The sequence below is a fragment of the Melospiza melodia genome, chromosome 16 (genome assembly GCF_035770615.1).
Source record: "Melospiza melodia melodia isolate bMelMel2 chromosome 16, bMelMel2.pri, whole genome shotgun sequence".
In the NCBI taxonomy this organism is placed as follows: Eukaryota; Metazoa; Chordata; class Aves; order Passeriformes; family Passerellidae; genus Melospiza; species Melospiza melodia.
Window position 1 is genome coordinate 19,806,818 of NC_086209.1, and position 18,657 is coordinate 19,825,474.

At 52.9% G+C, this 18,657-nt stretch overlaps 1 protein-coding gene across 5 annotated transcripts in view; it reads left to right on the forward strand.

Moving 5' to 3' along the window:
- The window catches only part of ATP11C (ATPase phospholipid transporting 11C), a 54,102-nt gene that overhangs the window by 9,098 nt on the left and 26,347 nt on the right, over window positions 1–18,657 (forward strand). For 4 of the 5 annotated variants that reach the window (XR_010029785.1, XM_063170864.1, XM_063170863.1 and 1 more), the window contains exons 2-8: window positions 8,900–9,019; window positions 10,664–10,753; window positions 12,601–12,681; window positions 13,632–13,739; window positions 14,315–14,443; window positions 17,259–17,362; window positions 18,012–18,062. Coding sequence is in view for 4 of the 5 variants with exons in the window: in XM_063170864.1 (XP_063026934.1) it covers window positions 8,900–9,019; window positions 10,664–10,753; window positions 12,601–12,681; window positions 13,632–13,739; window positions 14,315–14,443; window positions 17,259–17,362; window positions 18,012–18,062 (683 nt within the window). In the remaining variant the exon portion in view is untranslated. Of the gene's footprint in view, window positions 1–3,418; window positions 3,449–8,899; window positions 9,020–10,663; window positions 10,754–12,600; window positions 12,682–13,631; window positions 13,740–14,314; window positions 14,444–17,258; window positions 17,363–18,011; window positions 18,063–18,657 lie in introns of those variants that run through there. The other variant, XM_063170862.1, reaches the window with a different exon arrangement.

Below are 18,657 nucleotides of genomic sequence, written 5' to 3' on the forward strand. Positions count from 1 at the left end.
CAGAATTTCCATGGGGTGGTTTCCCTGGGGCAGCTGACTGAATGGAAGTGGCACTTTCCCTTTGGCAGGTTCCACTGCAGGGTGGGCAGCAGGCAGGCAGGGAGGAAGCTGGGCTGAAGGAGCTGCTGCTGGTGACGGTGAGAGCAGGAACGCCCTTGTCCTGGTGCCTGGCTAGGGAAGAGCCTGATGGGCTGGAGATGGCCGGGTCATCCCAGGGGGGCTCTGCAGCTGCTGTGCTGGGGTGCGGCACGGGGGAACGGCCAGGCTGCAGGGCTGAGGGTCAGTGAGAGCTCAGCTCGGTGTGCCTGTGTCTGCAGCTCACCTGGCTGCTCTGCTGGGCACTGCTCGCTCTGCCCTGCTGCTTCCCTTCCCCAGATGTGTGTGCAGCTGTGCTGGGCACTGCTCACTCTGCCCTGCTGCTTTCCTTCCCTCCCAGATGTGTGTGCTGCTCTGCTCACTCTGCCCTGCTCCCTTCCCTGCCCAGATGTGTGTGCAGCTGTGCTGGGCACTGCTCACTGCCCTGCTCCCTTCCCTCCCCAGATGTGTGTGCTGCTCTGCTGGGCACTGCTCACTCTGCCCTGCTCCCTTCCTTCCCTAGCCCAGCCTGGCCCGAGCAGGAGCCAGAGGATTTCCTGCAGATAAACAGTTCCAGGCCCCATGGTGAGGATTTCTGTGCTGGCTGGGCGGATTTCACTGATCCAGTGTCCTGCTGTGGCTGTGGCCCCAAGGGTCAGTCTGTTGGTCACTGTGGTAGCCAGAGATGAAAATATTCCCAGTGGGGTCTGGGTCACGTGGAGCTGGTTTTGGCTGTGGAGTAAGGGTTGAAATGGGTGATTTCTACCTCTTTTCTCTCTTATCTCCTGCTGCTTCTGTGGAACCATTTGTCGGTAGTATAGCAAGAGCAGAGTTAGCAAACCACAGTTGTCATGGTTTGGGAGTTGAAAAGCTCAATCTGAACCCGTGAGTGAGGAGCATGGGAGGTGCTGGGGTGAGGCACCCCGGGATGCTGGGGCAGGACTGTGCGGGATGGACCTGCCCTCCCCTCCCTCCTGGAGCTGTGTTTGGGGGGCAGAAAGCTTCCCTGGGGCAGGCTTGGTCTGGGGATGGCTCTGGGCAGCCCTGGGTGCCGGCCCTGGGTGCCAGCCCTGGTTCCTGGTGCTGGGCTGAGGCACATCCTGGCCGGGCAGCCTGCAGCCTCTGCCCTGCAGCACGCTCAGCCAGGCCAGGCTTGCTTTGCTTCCCAGGGGAAAGGCAAGAAACTGCCCTGGGAAATGGGCTTCTCGCCAGCCAGCTGGCAGCCTGGCTCTGAAATGCTGGGAAAACTTAAAAAGGGGCAAAATGTTTGTAGGTGGCAGAGGTTAGAGTAAGCCTGGCTGAGCTGGGATACATAACGTAGTATTTAGGGGGTTTTTGTTTCCATAACTGAAGAGCTTAGGCTTTCAGAGGACCCGAAAACAACGGGAAAACCAACAAATTATAGCTCTGCTGGGTGGTGCAAGCACTGACAGTTGCAAACTGGGAGGTTTTTTCCATTTTGGTCTCATTTCAGTTTTAGCCAGGCCAAATCACTGCTCTGGAGAGCTCGCTGCCCTGCTAGGATAGCTGCTGATGAACAGACATATGTGCACAGCTTGAGCCGGGGAGAGGAGGGAGGAAGAGTTTTGAAGGCAGGAAGACCTCGTTGTGTTTGCTTTGTGACCTCTGCAAAACATTTGGCTCTTACTCAAAGTCCCTTTTCTGTTCTCGAGCCTGAAGTGTTCCTATGAGCCCGGGTTTTATATGCTGGCGGCACGCTGGTCGGACTTTGCTCTTGGGCTGCCAAAAATAAAGATCTGCTGCCTGGATTTCAAGATGAGCAGTGGTTTCATAACCCTGACTGCCAGCAGGGCAGGGAGAAGAAGAATTGAGATGCTGAAAACTTCCGAGGGTCGGTGCTTGTGTTTGAGCAGGAGCAGCAGATTCTGCACCCCCAGCAGCCCTGGAGTGAGGCTGCCCCAGCTGATCCCCTCTGGTTTTTGTGCATCGCTGGTGGAGCTGGCTCTGCTCAGTGCTGCTGAGCAGGAGCTGTGCTTGCAGCCATTGGGCCACGCTGGCTGGCAAGGTGCAGGGCTGCCTGCTTGGAGGGCAGGCTGCCTCCAGAAGGAAAAACAAAATCCCTGCCAGAAAAGGTCTTTTCAGCTGTCACCCCTGTCCACGGCGCTCCTCGAGTCCAGGATAGGGCTGGGCTCTCCTTTAAATTTATTACATGGGGAAAAAACTTCTGTATTTCCTCTCTCCACCCTTACGGAGTCTCTCTAGTAGCCTTTTCCCCTGTTCTCCCCACCCAGCCATGTCTCTGTAGGTTTTTATCAGTGCCTTTGTTGGCCGAGGCAGCGTTTGCAGGAAGTGCAGCCTGGCTGGGCTCTGTGTTCCCCAGCCCCTGTCCTTGCTGAAGGTGCCCTCCCTCTGCCACGGGGTGAGGCAGCAGCTCTGGGGACAGAGGGGACACAGGGTGGGCTCTGCTGGTGCCCCTCACTTGGTGCAGTGCCCCTGGCATTAAGGATGCTGTGCTGTGGTTGTGTGTTGAGGACAGAGGGGACGCAGGGTGGGCTCTGCTGGTGCCCCTCACTTGGTGCAGTGCCCATTGCTTTGAGAGTGCTGTGCTGTGGGTTGGGTGCTGTGCTGGGCTCATCTGCACTGCTGTGCCATCCCCAGGGAGCAGGGCTGTGTGCTGAGCCCCAGCATGTGCTCGCTGCTGTGAACCCCCCTGGCTCTTTCCCAAGGCTCTTCTCCTGCTCTTGCCTTTTCTTGGGGTCTGGGGGCTCTCATGGCTGCCCCCCACCCTGGCTGGAGCTGGTGTGACCCAGCGGTCCCTCCTTGGTGATCACGTCCTGTCCCTGGCTGAAATATCAGTGTGAGCTCCAGCCTCGGCTCAGGGGAAGGGATCCTGGTTTAAATTTCAACCTGCTGTTCTCCCCAGGTACCAGCCTCCCATCCTGGCCAGGGGTGAGCAGCAGAGAGGGATCCTGGTTTAAATTTCAACCTTCTGTTTTCCTGAGGTACCAGCCTTCCATCCTGTCCAGGGGTGAGCAGCAGAGAGGGATCCTGGTTTAAATTTCAACCTGCTGCTTTCCTGAGGTACCAGCCTTTCATCCCATCCTGGCCAGGGGTGAGCAGCAGAGAGGGATCCTGGTTTAAATTTCAACCTGCTGTGTTCCCCAGGTACCAGCCTCCCATCCTGGCCAGGGGTGAGCAGCAGTCCCATCCAGTGGGAGATGAGGCCGGGCAGTGTGTGCCCTTCACCCTGGCCCTATGAGCTCCCAGCATTTCAGACTGGGCTGGCTGTGTTCCCAAGGTCTGTGTGTGTTATTGACCCTCCCATGCAGGCACAGGAGCTGTGGGGCTGGTTCTGATGCTTGGAGCTCTCTCTGTAGATCAGGAGATCTGCTGAAGGATGTGCTCAGTGTGGGTAAGCACAGCCTGAGCTGCTGAATTATTGAGGCTGTTCTCAAAGCGTGGCTCGTGTCCTCACAGAAGTGACTGAGGACAAAGAGTCGTAGGAAAATTGGCAAGAAGAAATCTCAATTAAAAATACATTGGCTGTGCAGTGAGGCTGGTGGATGTTTTGGGGAGGTTACCGTAAATTTATGGAGGCTTTTTAAAATTGTGGCTGTGTTTTCCTTTGTTCTTCTGAGGCTAAGTGAAACAGCAGCTAGAACAGGCTGTTTTGGGAGGTGCTGTTATTTTTGCAAGCTTTTTTTGTAAATCAGGTCGCCTTCTCTACAACTTTTATGATAAATGGAACAATACAGGAGCAATTAGACTTTAAACTATTCATGAGATTGAAGCCAAGTAATGTGATTTAATCTTTCTTTTGCATCTATTTAATATAAGCTGTGCTTTCATTCAAGTGTTTGAGCTTTGTAGTTGTGCTGGTTTAGCAGATGATTTTTTTAAATGCCTGTGGTTTTTATTAGATATGTTTTCTATGAGTTATTTGTGTTTACGTTGTGGCTTACAGTTATCTTCAGCAAACATGAAAGGAGGAGTTTTTTTTACTGGTTAGTTCTGGTTTTGGTGCTTTCTGGAGCTGTAGTAAATCAGATGCTGGTGGTTTTTTAGTTTTACTTCTGCCGTTTTTTTTCTGGAAACAGGGCCAGAAGGTAGCACAGACACTTGCTTTCCATATGGGGGATATAATTAAAGGCTCTGTTTGCAGCTGCCCTAGAAATAGTCCTGTTGAAGTGGCTCCTTGTCAGCAGGGACTGCAGGGCACGGGTTCACCTCTCCTGTTGGACTCGGTCTAACTCCATTAATTTTTACCCGGGCTTGCAGCTTTTATCCGGTGCCATCTGGGGGCTGTGCGTGGTGCTGGATCGGTGGATTCCCAGAAAGTGGGGAGGGGTCCTGAGGAGGGGTCTCTGCCCGGGGCAGGTGGGAGGTTGTGCTGGGCAGGGACATGGCTGTGGGAGGGGGCACGAAGGGACAGGTGCCCAAACTGAGGCGGAGGATTTGGGGACTGCTGAGCTCCTTCAGGAGCAGCCTGGTTTGGATGCCCTGCTGGGGGATTGGCTCTCTGCTTAGGCTTGGTGAGGCACCAGGGCAGTGGAACAGGAGCTCTGCAGTGGAACAGGAGGCTCCTGCATCTGTGGGGCTGGTCCCCAGGGGTCAGACAGGATGGGGGCCCTGCTCAGAAACGCCTCCTTCCCTTCCCTCCCTCCCTGCCTGCAGTTCCTGGTGGCTGCAGGGTCCCCCGGTGCTGCTGTGATCCCTGCCAGCTGCAGGGAGCTCCTCTGGCTGGCCGGGACAGCTACAGCAGTGGCTCTGTGGTCACCTACTGCAGGTGGCTCTGTGGTCACCTACTGCAGGTGGCTCTGTGCTCACCCTCTGCATCCCCAGGTGCCCCAGGCTTGCTGGGGAACACAGGGTGCCTTCCCTGGCTCTGGCCCCACTGCTGATCCCTACAGAGACAGCTCTGCTTCCCCCAGTGCTCACACAAACACCTCTGGCCCAGGGAGGTGAGAAAGTGCCAGGGAAGGGAATGCAATTGTTTATTTTCTTGAACAATCCTTTTGGCAGGCTTGGCTGTAAACAGCAGGAGAAACTCTGGCTTTTGCCTGCACCAGCTCACTCCAGCACTGTGAATTGTGGGCTGTGTAGAGCCCCACCAGGCAGCAGGCAGCAAGCTGCTTCAATTGCATCCAAGTAATATTTTCTTTTTTTTTTTTTGCCATCAGAATTAAAATTTTTCATGAAAGGCAGTGGGAAAAAGTCGTGTAAATCCTCTCCGTGCTAATCTGCATATTTTATAATTTTCCCAAAAGCCTGGCAGTTATTCCCTAAATCTGCCTCTAAGTCTCTGTTCAGAGCTGTTATTAAGACGTAGCAATCCATTAACGACCCACGAGGGCTGGGCTGCTCCAAAGGGGGATAGCCTCGAGTTCTGAGCTCAGGCTGCCCTCCTGCTGCAGCCTGGGCTGTGCTCGCCCTCTGGGGCTGGGCACGATGGGCTGTGACCCTTCCAGCTCTGGTTGTGGCAGCTGTGGCACCGTGGGTGCGGAGGGAATGGGAATGAAATGCTGTGAGTGGTGGGAGGGCTGGCACGCACCACGGGGTTACAGTGCCACTGTCACCCTGGCATTGCCCTCGGTGTGAGGTGAGGCTGCAGGTGAACAGCTGAGGGGATTGGAGGGTGAGATCCCCCCATGGAGCTGGTCCTGAACTTGTGTGGCTTGGTCAGCCCACACACCACACCTGGATCGGGGTTCTCCTCTGCTCTGGGGCTTCACGTGCACCGTGCTCTCCATGGCTAGTGAGGAAATCCTCGTGAACGCCTTTGGGGGTCCTAGTGAACACTTTGGGGGATCCTAGTGAACATTGTGGGGATCCTAGTGAACACTTTTGGGGATCCTAGTGAACACTTTTGGGGAATCCTAGTGAACACTTTGGGGGTCCTAGTGAACACTTTGGGGGATCCTAGTGAACACTTTTGGGGATCCTAGTGAACACTTTTGGGGATCCTAGTGAACACTTTTGGGGATCCTAGTGAACCCTTTTGGGGATCTTAGTGAACACTTTTGGGGATCCTAGTGAACACTGTCCCAGCAGTGCCTTAAGCAGAGCTGGCTGGTTTCCGTGCCAGGGTGAGAGTGGCAGACCCTGACCCTGCTCCTCCCCAGCGCCGTGCCAGCGGGCAGGGGAAGCTGTTCCTTCCTCCCTGGGCTGCAGGGATGCTCAGCAGGCACGCCTGGCTCCAGAGCCTGCTCGGGCACACGGTGGGACCAGCGTGGGGACGTCTGTCTTAGCTGCCTGGCGCTGCTGTGGCGTGGATGGATGGCTCTGCCTCCTGCTCCTGGGGCTCAGCTTGGGCACGCCGTGGCTGGCACCTCCACAATGCAGCAGGTACATCAGGGAGCCTTTGTGGGTCTGGTTTGTGCTTTGAAGAGGTGCAGTTTGCTGCTGGTGTGGCTGGGCACGGTGGCATTCCCCAGTCTGGAGCTGTGTGCCAGCCCTGCCCGGTTTGGGGGCTGGTGGAGCTGGTCACTGCTGGGGTGGAGGTGGTCGCTGCTGGCTCTGTCAGGGTGCAGGGACGTCGTGTGGGGCACGAGGATCCTCCTGCTCCGAGCGTCAGCCCCTGGAGCTGTGAGCATGGCTGTGGTGTCAGCACCCCTCCCCAGGTACAGGCATGGTGTAAAAATGCTTCCTTATTACAGGTGTGCGGGCATGGGTGGGAAACAGAGGAAGGGAAGAGCTGCTGCTTCCTTTGGTGCAGCAGGATCCATTCTGCTGTTATTGCTGCTCCAGATCCACTGGTTTTAACTGTTTAAATTTTTGGGTTTGACCCTTTCCCCAAGCAGCAGATAGTCCCAGGCCTTCTGTCTTGGCCTTTTCTCCAGCTGGGCTTTGTTTGTACCTTTCCGAGCTGCCTGTGATGAGCCCTGTGGATGAGGGATGCTGAGCTGGATCCAGGGCACTCCTGCACATCCGTCTGCAGAGGCTGAGCCTGTGCTGGGCAGCTGGCTTGGGACAGGCATTGGGCAGTTCTGGCACCTGCTCTGGGGGGTTTCAGTGTAAGCAAGTGTGGGATTGAGGATTAGTATGGCAAAGTGGAGTATGAGGAGTCTCTGCTGGTGTTTCAGCAGCCCTGCTGCCTGATAGTGCCCTCGAGCCCTAGACTGACAAATGTCTTCCCTGTTCACGTTTTAAAACTTGAAAACTGAACTCTAAGGAAATCTTACCCTGCTCTAACGCCACTCCTTCCCCCTCACCCCTCTTCCCCAATTTGCTCTTTGTGGGTATTTTAAATTCACTGTGTAATTTTAAGTTCAGCGTCACAAAATGCTCTGTGGTGCCCACCAGGTCTTCTCTTTGGCTGTGAGCATCTGTGGCAAGGACACTTTGTTAAGTAAAAGGGGGAACCTGGACGGAATGAAAAGCTGATTTTTCAACTTGCACAGTTCTGTTGTTTTTGAAAATAAAGTTTTCTGGTTCAGTGTGGAACTTGGGTGTGCCGATGGGGACAGAGCCCAGGGTGCTGCTCAGCCCCTGAGAGCTGCAGTGACCTGCCTGGCCTCACCTTTGTCACAGGCTGGGAAAGGCTTCAAAAGAAGCTACAAAAGTTGGAAATGCTGAAGGGTTACATTGAAGTAGAGGAGCTCCAGTGCTTTTGGTGCATTCAGGTACTGTGTGTTAACACCCTCTCTTCGGCCAGGGGGTCTGTCTGTGCTTTGCAGGTGCTGTCACTGCCCCAGAGGTGGCTGGGCTCTGCTGAGCCCCGTGCTGCTCCCAGGTGTCTTTGGCTTTGTGCAGGGCTGTGTTCTCCTGCAGGCAGCCCTGCTCCCTGCCGAGGTTGTTCTGCTGCAGCTCCCTCATCCTGCTGCTGAGCGCTGGGGCTGTCAGCAGCCCCCATGACAGTCACTTGTGACATCTCATTCTGCTTTAAATTAAACCCCCGGCAGGCCCAGCTGGCTCCCCAGCACCGTGTGTGTCATCTCGGGGAGTTTGTGCTGTGAAGCTGTCTGCTTCGTCGTTCGTGATTTTAGCTGAGGTTTTTAAATAGCAGAAGCAGACCCTTCTGGTTTTTGAGCTGAGCACTAAATCTGTTTGTGCCAGTGTGGTGGTGAGACATCCTGCAAGGGTTTGAGGGTTGGGCAGAAGAGTGAGTGTAAGGGAGGGTGCAGTTGGCATCTTACTCATGCAGTGAATAAACCCAGAGCAGAAGGATTCTCCAGGTCGGGACTAGGGAGAGATGTATAGATGCTAAATTATGTTCCTAATGCCTTGAGGTGCTTGATAAAGACAAGTTCTCCTTCAAGAAGGAAAAACAACCTGGCACAGGCTGCAGATGCAGGCAGCAGCAGTGCAGTGACCTGTCCTGGTGGGGTGTAGGGTGGGCTGTGCTCCTGAGCTGAAGCCTGAGCAAAGCTGTGTTCCAGGCTCAGCATGTCCTTGATTTTGGTAAATGACCTTACTCTTCTTCATCCTCTGTGCTTTGGCTGGGGCAGTGAGGTGAATTTCTGAGTTCCAGCTGCTTTATTTGCAGTGAGCAGTGCAGTGTGCTGAGGAGCTGGAGCCTGTGAATGCAGATGTTTGGGTTCTTTGGGGCTCACAGCTCTCTCTCTTTGCTGCCCACAGTGTGCTGGGGAGGAGAAGCTGTGAATACAGATGTTTGGGGCTCACAGCTCTCTCTTTGTTGCCCACAGTGTGCTGGGGAGCAGAAGCTGGTTTTACTCAGATATTTGGGGCTCACAGCTCTCTCTTTGTTGCCCACAGTGTGCTGGGGAGGAGAAGCTGTGAATACAGATCTTTGGGGCTCACAGCTGTCTCTCTTTGCCCGCAGTGTGCTGGGGAGGAGAAGCTGGTTTTACACAGATATTTGGGTTCTTTGGGGCTCACAGCTCTCTCTCTTTGCTGCCCACAGTGTGCTGGGGAGGAGAAGCGGGTGGGCACGCGCACCGTGCTGGTCGGGCACCGGCCCGTGGCGGACACCGAGGCGTACGTGGCACAGAAGTTCTGTGACAACAGGATTGTCTCCTCCAAGGTGAGCCCCCTGCCCGCCCAGGGCACCCTAGCTCAGCCTGGGTGCTCCCCCTGGTTTGCCCTGGTGCTGGGTTTGGAAGCTGGGGGAGCCTGAGTTCCTCCAGGATGGAGGCAAAGGTGCCCCTGCAGGTGCAGCAGCCTGGCACAGCCCTGGCACACAGCTCCAGCTCTCTCTGGGGATTTCTTTTGCCAGTGGAGATGTGGACAAGTTCCTTTCTTGTAGGCTGGGTAAGAGCAAAACGTGGACACGTTGATTTTGTGGGGTTGGGGATTTTTTTGGTGTGTTTTTTAAAGTTTCCTCACATCCCCTTTGGTAAGAAAAGACAGGTGTATAATACAGCATGAGATAACAGCAGCTCAAATTTTATTTTATAAAGGGCATTACTTTATAAAGGGACTTAAAAATGTGATTCCTTCTTTTTTTTTATTCTGTGGGACTTTTCTTTCTTGAGATAGGACAAAAATAACCATGCTCTGTTTATCCCTTTGGATGGAAGAGGGGGAAACATTCATATGGTATTAATGCAGCTTTTGTTTATGGTGGAGAACTGTGATGACACCCATCTGCCTTCTGCTTAGCTTTTCTCCATGACATTCATGAAGCTATTTCGAAAGATTTGAAGCCAATTGGAGTAAAATATCAAACAAGTGGCATTCCATATTGTCAACACAGCTGGATACGTATGCCAGTGCTCAGCATTGCTGATGCTCAGCATGCACTCAGGCTTCAGTTTCGCTGTACTTGAGCTGCAGAGGGGTTTTTCCCTCGCCTTTGTTTCTCTGTGCATCTTGGATCTTATCAGTTTTTGTATGTCTGGGTTTATTTTTGGGAAGAGCTTTCAGTCTGTTTAGCTGGTGCAGCATTGCCATTGATGTTTGCTGGCACGCAGAGGGGCTTGAGTGAGGACACCTTCCCCCAGCTCAGCTCCCTCACTGACAAATGGTTTGCTTTAGCACTAATTTTAGTTCTTCCTTGATTTATTTTTGAATGTTATGTCCTTGTTCTTTTTCCCTTTTATATTTGCTAGGCCTGGGACCTGTCCAGTCTCTTTTATAATTAAGTGGGCATTAGTCTTGAGACTTGACTGTTTATTTTTTTTTATTCCAGACAGACGGAAAGATAGATATGAGACCCATTATTTTCCATGTTGTTCTTAAATTCTGCATGCTTTCCAAAGTAAATGATTCAGCAGCCTTCTTAAAATTATAATGAAGCACAACCTAATACTGAATTTGTGCGGGCAAGCATGGCTACTTTTTTTTTTTTTTTAACAAAAACATCTCTGAGATGGTTTTGGGAATTTGGAAAAAATGTGTGCACTTTGGGCTATGTTGTAATGAAGTCACCTGTGTACAAATGCCTTTTTAGATGTTGTCTCACTGTGAGCCACCTCTGACTGTTCAGTGTTCCAGCAGAGAGCTTGGAACTTGGAGCAGGAATTTGGTGGGATCTCGGCCCCAGCTGCAGTGTGGGAATTGTGAATTTCATGTAACCTCAGCCCCAGCTGCACTGTGCTCCTGGTTTTGGCTCTGGGGCTGTGCTCCCCTGCCGTGCCAGAGCAGAGCTGCTCTCCCTGTGTGCTGCCCGTCCCGCCGTGGCTCTGCTGCCAGCCTGGCTCTGTCTCAGTGCCCTCTCTCCCCACAGTACACCCTCTGGAACTTCCTCCCCAAGAACCTTTTCGAGCAGTTTCGAAGAATTGCCAACTTCTACTTCCTCATCATCTTCCTCGTGCAGGTAAGAGCTTCGAGGCTGAGCGTGAGTTTGGTTTGGGCTTAACTGATGTTAAACACGGCTTGAACAAGAGCTGAGCTTTAGAACTCTTTGTGCTTATAAGAAGTTTGGAAATTTTGAACTTGGAGGCTGTTATAATTCTGCCACACCATCCAAGGCATCAAAATAATTAAAATATCTGGGCCTGAGATGGGGTTTGAGTGACTGCTGAAACACTGAAAAACCATCTTAATTCTGTTAAGATCATTCAGCCACTGAAAATACAATTGATGCTACACAATTAAGATCTGGTTTTTGTCACCATTACTACTTCTGTTTCTTATCTCTATATTTCCCCAAGTGGTATGATATTTTTGTGTCTCAGATATCATGAGTTTCAAGGCAAGCAGGAGAGATAGGATGTACTCAGTAAAATTCAGAAAATGCCTAGGATGAGTTTTGGAAGCTTGAGGAAGTTGCTCTGCCTGGGCAAAGCAGCAGATTTATTCCAGACTCAGGGATGGGTGCCTGAATGCTGTGCAGGAGCAGGGTTCCCAGCCCTGGCTGTGTGTGGCTCTGCTGGCAGTGTGACATGAAAGGCCAATTTGCTCTGGCGTCAGCTGGCTTGCCTCCATCTCCTCATTGCGCTGGCGTTGCTCCACTTTGTCAGACCCAATTTGTAATTTGCCTTGAACTGAAGCGATACCCTGGAGTCAGGATGTCCTCTTTGTGTAGCTGGCCACTTAGTGACGTGCTATTACATTTTATCTATTGACCCTCTGGCTGTGGAGAGCAGGGAATATTCCTGATTATAGCCACAAACTGGGTTTGTCTCGCTGCTTGCCCGTTTCAGGCACAGGTGAGAGAAGAGCCTGCTGCTCCTCCTGGCCTTCATTCTGTGAACACCTCTAAAATCAGGAAGCAGCCTTGTGGTGGATTAGAGAGCACACAAACCCAGCTGAGCAGAGCCCAGCCCTGATCCTGGCTGCTGCACAGAGCAGCCCCTGGCCCAGGTGCTTGTCATGCTGAGACATCCCCTGCCTCAGAAAGGCACTCAGGGCCACTCTGTGCATTTGCAGCACCAAGGGTTATCTGGGTTCAGTAGGGCTGGGTGATACTGCAGTGCACAGCATTTCATAGTCAAAAATGTCCACGTATCTGATAAGAGGAGTCCTGTCCTTAGCACAGCTTTTTCCAGGCAGCCTGAAACAATAAATACCCAAACGCTGCTGTTGTGTGAGCGTGCTGGGGAAGCACAAACAAGAGACAAAGGCCCTTTGTGGGCACACAAAGCCTTTCTGCTGAGCTCCCCTGTGCCTTTCATCAGAGCCCCTGGTGCTCCCAGCGTCCCCAGGAGCAGCAGGGAAATGAGCAGGCTGTGGTGTGTTGGGAAGGTGGGAAGGGCTCCCTGCCCCTTGGGAGCCTGCCCTGCCATTTCAGCCTTTGGGCCATGTCAGAGGGAGCAGCAGCTCCCACAGCCCGGGGGTTTCACTGCTGAGCAGAGGTTTGGGCTGTGCTTGGAGCTCAGCAGGATCCAGCTGTGCCCCGGGCCCCTCTGCAGCCATGGTGCCTACAGCGGCTCTGAGCTCCACTCTGAGAGCTCCAACACAAAGCCTGCATTTCTGCTTTGCTTAAATATTCATGTTCTGTTCTGCAGTGTATTTCACAGGTAATTTGGGCTGATGGCTGTTATTTTTAGCCTCCCAGTGTCAGTGGTTCAAGATGACTGGTGCTGCTCTTCCTTGCCTTTCTCCTGTGCTGGGCTCTGAGCTGCCCTCAGTGGGACCAGCACCCTTTTCCCCCATCAGCAGAGGTTTGGTTTTATCTGCAGCCTGAAACCCAGGGCTCAGCAGTCCATTTTTGTCCTGCAGGTGATAGTGGACACCCCAACCAGCCCGGTGACCAGTGGCCTCCCGCTCTTCTTTGTCATCACTGTCACAGCTATCAAACAGGTACAGCTGTCGCTGTGGGGGAGATGCTCTGTGAGACAGGCACAGAAATGTGTATTTAAATATGCTCAGAGGCCACCAACGTGTGCTGGTAGGTTCGGTGCCCCCTTTAGAGGGTGATTTGGGCGCTGGTGCTTTCCAGGAGAGGCTGCACTTTGTGTGTGGGGTTGGTGTCTCCAGTTCTAGCAATGGAAAGCATCCCTGTGCTGTTGAAAGCAGGCCAGGAGGGTCAGTAAGCTTTCTGCTGTAGGCCTGGTGTTGCAGGAATGTTTTTCCTCTTCTTGGAAACGCTCCCCGAGTCCTTGCAGAGACGTGCTCCAAATACACCCACGCTCTGCTCCGTGTGGGAAGGACAGGTTCTGCTCAGCCACTCACCAGTCCTGCAAACGTGTGCTCCTCATCTCCTGGCAGTGCTGAAAGACCTCTTGCCTCCCATCACAGGCACACATGCCATTTAAAATTTCCTGAGTGAATAATAAAGAAAGAAGTTTCATCTACGGGGGCTGGAAAGGGAGAGGTAGAATAAAATCTCTCTGCCTCAGATCTCAATGCTCATTGCTCCAGTGAAGGCTGAAGAGGAAGAGCCTCATCCTGCGTTACCATAGGAAGGAGTTGCAGGCTGCTGAGTGTATTATTCATATTGTCAGTCTGTTCTTACCACAGCTCAGAATAATAGAAATGTGTTACAGTAGTTCAGCTGCTTGTTGCATGCCCCGCATATAGATTATTTTTGTGTTATTTTAATCTGTTCTGAATCTGTCAAATATGCATATGGAGGTTTTCTAAATGAATTGATTCAGTCTGAGCTGCTCTGGTTGGTGTTTTGTCAGGCATGAAGGAGGTCTGAGGACAGTTGCCTTATTCATTGTTTCCACGTGTCCCTGTGATCCTCGCTCCTCCTTTTCCTTAGTTTACTCACTTTGTAAGGGGTTTGTGCTGTGTCTGTGCTGTAGGGGTACGAGGACTGGCTGAGGCACAGAGCTGACAACGAGGTGAACAAAAGCAACGTCTTTGTCGTGGAAAATGCAAAGCAAGTGCGGAAAGAGAGTGAAAAAATCAAGGTAACTGTTACCTGAGAACCCGTGTGTGGCTAGCACTGAGGCTGATGGCAGCACAGAGCTGTGCTGAGGGAACAGGGCAGGGGAGGAGGGCTGTGCTGGGCCAGAGCTGCCCCAGCTTGCTCACTTTGAGCTGAGATGCTCCAGAGCTGCTCCCAGTGAAGGAGTGAGGCTGCCTTTGATTTCTTTTGAAAAGCCGTCTCACAAAAGCTGTACCGGGCTGACAGGTGACACATCTGTCAGCATTTTGCACTTCTCCAGGACAGGCAGTCCTCTTCTATTTCCTGCTCTCCCAAGGACACCAGGAAAGTACACTTGGCTCTGATGTTAATTTATCACAGCGCACTCCAGGCAAGCACAGTCTCTTGCTCCATCAGGATTTAGCAGAGGAATAAACACTGGCTGTGCCCCGTGGGTGCTCTGAGTCAGTGCAGGGCTGGGTGACCCTTCAGGCTCTCGAGTGATGGTCAGGGATCTGTGCACCCCCTGGACCCCAGCCTGCCTTTGAGAGAAGCTGAATCACACTCACCTAAAAACACCTGAGAGGGCTGTTCATGTGAGTGCTTCCTTTCTCCTAGGTTGGAGACATCGTGGAAGTGAAAGCAGATGAGACCTTCCCCTGTGATTTGATATTTCTGGCCTCCAGCAGCACTGATGGCACCTGCTATGTCACCACAGCGAGCCTGGACGGCGAGTCCAACTTCAAGGTCAGGGCTGGGAGGGCAGCTGGAGCTGGGCACCTGGGCATGGCCCTGCTGGAGCTGGGCACCTGGGCATGGCCCTGCTGGGGCCGGGCTGGGCAGCTGGAGCTGGGCACCTTACCATGGCCCTGCTGGAGCTGGGCACCTGGGCATGGCCCTGCTGGAGCTGTGTGGGCACCTGGGCATGGCCCTGCTGGAGCTGGGCACCTGGGCATGGCCCTGCTGGGGCTGTGAGGGCACCTGGGCATGGCCCTGCTGGGGCTGTGTGGGCAGCTGGTACTGGGCACCTGGGCATGGCCCTGCTGGGGCTGTGTGGGCACTTGGGCATGGCCCTGCTGGGGCTGTGTCGGCAGCTGGAGCTGGGCACCTGGGCATGGCCCTGCTGGGGCTGGGCTGGGCTGGGGGCTGCTGCACGGAGCCTGTCCCTGTGGCTGCCTGGCTCTCCAGCAGCTCCTGCTCTTGTCTGCCTCCAGGGTGTCATCAGTGAGCCCTGGGGCATGGTCTGTGCTCTGCTCAGCAGTGAGCCCTGGGGCGTGGGTTGTTTGGGGGATGGCCTGCTCTGTTTGTTTTCACCAGCATGAGAAAAGCATTGCTTCTGGGATTTTTCCTCCCTTTCCCTGGAGCAAGCAGTGAAAATTAATACTAGTCCTGCTCAGGAGGAGCATCTCCAGTTTATTTTCTTTCTTTCTTTCTGCATCTCCCCTTCTCTAAACTGGGGAAAGAAGCAACAACAAAGAGCTTATATATGTCAGAAGACATGAATGTTTGGTTTCATTTGAGTTTGATAAATACTTGTATAAGTATAATGCAGACTATAATAATATTATAACAATATAACAAGTATATGATAAATACACAGACACTAGCAGCTGCAGCAGTGGGACTGGAAGATGCTTGACCATGACATGATTCATTCCAGCACACTGTGAAGTCAGTGGGAACACCGCTGTGGAGCTGATGTGCTGTTCTGGGATTTGTGGCTCCTCTCCATGCTGGCTGCTGGCTGGTGCTGGATAACCTGAGTGGGAGCTGTGGCACAGTGCTGGCTCCACTAGTGAGGAGGAGCTGGAGCTCTGAAGTGCCTTGAGGCTAGAAATAGCTGACCATGTTAAAGGCTATTGCTTATTTGTGTCAGGTGTGATACATGCATCAGTTCACATTACTTGTGCAGTCTTGGCTCTTACCAACTTGTGAGCCTGGAGATGTGATGCTGAGTTTCTAGATCAAGCACTGTGCTGTTTTTTTCTTGGTTTGTGGATTCCTGTAGGTGACTGGGAGCTGTCTCCTGTTTCATGAGGAGGGGAAGATGAGTTTGAAGGGGGAGAGGGAATAGAAAAGCCAGCTCTGTTTGGGGAAATAGATCTAACATCAGGAACCAGGGTTTGCTGTAAAAGGGGAGTGAGGGAAGCACATTTGGGTAATCACCAAACCTGATCTGCAGGGGTACCTGCTGCCTTCCTGCTGGGGATTTTTCTGGGATTTGGAGCATATCAGGTTGAGGTATGGGAAAGGTGCCTGATTGAGTGAAACTGGAATAGAAATGTAAAAGAGATTTGGTCAGGGCTCTGTCTTTGAAGCACAAATCTTTGGCCATATGTTAGCTCACAGAACATGTGTTTTCTAAATGCACTAAAGGGTGTAAAGATCCTGGAATTGATTGGGAGGTGGCTTTGAAGTATGCCTCAGTAACTGCACAGTGTCTCTGCTGATGGGGGCATTGCAAACCCCCCACAAGGGCTGGCTTTGGTCCTGCAGGAGCAGTTTTGGCCAAAGCTGTGATGTGTCCATGTGTGCTGAGGAGGCAGGCAGGTCAGCAGAGCACACGGAGGAGGGGATGGTTCCTGCCATGGCTGCAGTGTGTGTAACTCCTGGGTGCACAGGGCAGGGATGCACAGGGCAGGGATGCACACAGAGGAGGGGATGGTTCCTGCCATGGCTGCAGGGTGTGTAACTCCTGGGTGCACAGGGCAGGGATGCACAGGGCAGGACAGCACACAGAGGAGGGGATGGCTCCTGCCTTGGCTGCAGGGTGTGTAACTCCAGGGATGCACACAGAGGAGGGGATGGCTCACTCCATGGCTGCAGTGTGTGGAATCCTGGGATGCACGGGGCAGGGATGCACACATCAGGAGAGCACACAGAGGAGGGGATGGCTCACTCCATGGCTGCAGTGTGTAATCCTGGGGTGCACAGGGCAGGGATGCACACGTCAGGAGCGGAGGAAGCGCTTTAATGAATTTGTTTATGAAGATGGATTGAAGCAGCCTGCCGTGAGCCTGCTGTGACTGGGAGCTCTGAGCAGCTCCTATAAATAGAGCCTGAAAGGCAGCGAGCAGATCCTTTGTGGGCTTTTCAGTTAATTATGAGAGATGAACCTTTGCAGCAGCAGCTGCTAAAAATAGCTGGGAGTCTGCCAGGGCTGTGCCTGGTCCTGCTGCTGGAGCTGCTGTGTGGTTACCATCAGGAGCCAGGGCAGGTGGGCAGCTCCTCCTCCACGGGGCCGCCTGCAGCCTCCCTCCACCCCAGGCAGGGCAGGTCCCCAGGGAAAAGCCAGGGATGCTCTGCTTTTGGGGGATGCCTTGCTGAGACAGCCAGCAGCTGCTTGCTGCTGTGGTTTCTCTTAGCATCGGTGACTTCATTCTGTCTCATCAGTGACTTCATTCTGTCTCTGAAAGATGCTTCAGCTGCCTTGCGGGAGCGTGGTGAGGGCTCTGGGGAGCTGCTGGTGCTGACAGGCTTGTGCATTTTGAGTGATGGGCTGTAAAGCTTGGGGTGGGAGTGCTGCTGGGCCTGCGGTGACCCTGCCTGTGCCCCTGTGCAGACCCACTACGCCGTGCGGGACACCGCCGTGCTCTGCACCGACGAAGCCATCGACACCCTCACGGCCACCATCGAGTGTGAGCAGCCCCAGCCCGACCTCTACAAGTGAGTCTGGCCCTCCTGCCTCCCCCCCTGCCTCCGCCCCTGCCTGTGCTGCCTGGGGTCATCCCCTGCACACACCCCAGCACCGTCGCTTGGGCATCTGCAGCTCAGCAAAGCAAATGCCATCTCCTTTGGGCAGAGACCAAAAGGTGGCTCAAGGCACTGATAAGCTGCTGGGCCTCCTCTGTATGAGCATGGCAAAGTCTTCAGAGCTCAGTGTCTTTGCAGAAGAGCCTCCCCTGTGCAGCAGTTTTTGTGGTACAATGAGCTGGTTTTTGTCAGAGCTGGTTTTTGTCAGCTCAGCAGCAGGAATGGTCCCTGCGCCTGTTTTTAGGCCACTCTTACCTTCCAGTAAGATGCGTTGGGCTGAATGACTTCCAGGAGTGAGTTTTCTATGTTTTTAGACCCCTTAGGGAGGTTTTCTGGGGTGCTGCAGTCTGTAGTGGGGATGTGCTGGGCTGTGTGAGCACCCTGGGGACTGTGTGGCTTCTCCCTGTCCTGAGCACAGCCAGCCCTCTGAAACATTAAACTGTCAGATTCACTTGTTTCTGGATTTGCTTCCATTTCCTGTCAATGTTATTTTTGTTATTTTGTTATTTTTATAGTGTTTATAATGTGTCTGTAATACAAGTTTCTCATATTTTTATCACAGATTTGTTGGAAGGATTATCATCTATGGGAGTAACCAAGAGCCTGTAGCCAGGTTGGTCCTGCAGCTGCCTGTTGGGCATCTACAGAGAATTTCAGAGACCTGAGCCTGTCCTGCCATCATTTGGGAATTTTTTTCTTAAACCATTCCAAAGATTTCATTCTAAAAGGAGGCCTCCCTTCTGCCATCCTGTGGTTTGTTTGAGCCCCTTTTGGGGAAGCAGTGCAGAACCACCTGGTAATGTCCTGCCCTGCTGATAGGGCACAAATTTATCAGGCAATGGTAAAATATTGTCATTGGAAGGTAAGCAAGAGCTCAAACATCAATCAGAGTGTTCCACAGAAAAAATGAGCAGGTGATGTCCATAACCCATCCAAAGCATTGGCTCTCACCAGAGCATGCGGGATGGGTTTTGTGCTCTGGTGGGGCCGTTCATACCCTGGGAGCAAAAATCTGGGGGTTTCAAAGAGAAATAAAAACACAAATGGGGCTGCCAGCATTGACTGACTGGGCTGGAATGGACAGGCTTCTGATGATTTTAACACTGCATTTTTGTATGAGTACTGGAACGTACTGGATCTGAACATTTTGCAGTTAGTCCTCAAAAGCCTTACTGAAAATCCCCCAATGAGAGTGGAGTCTTGCGTCA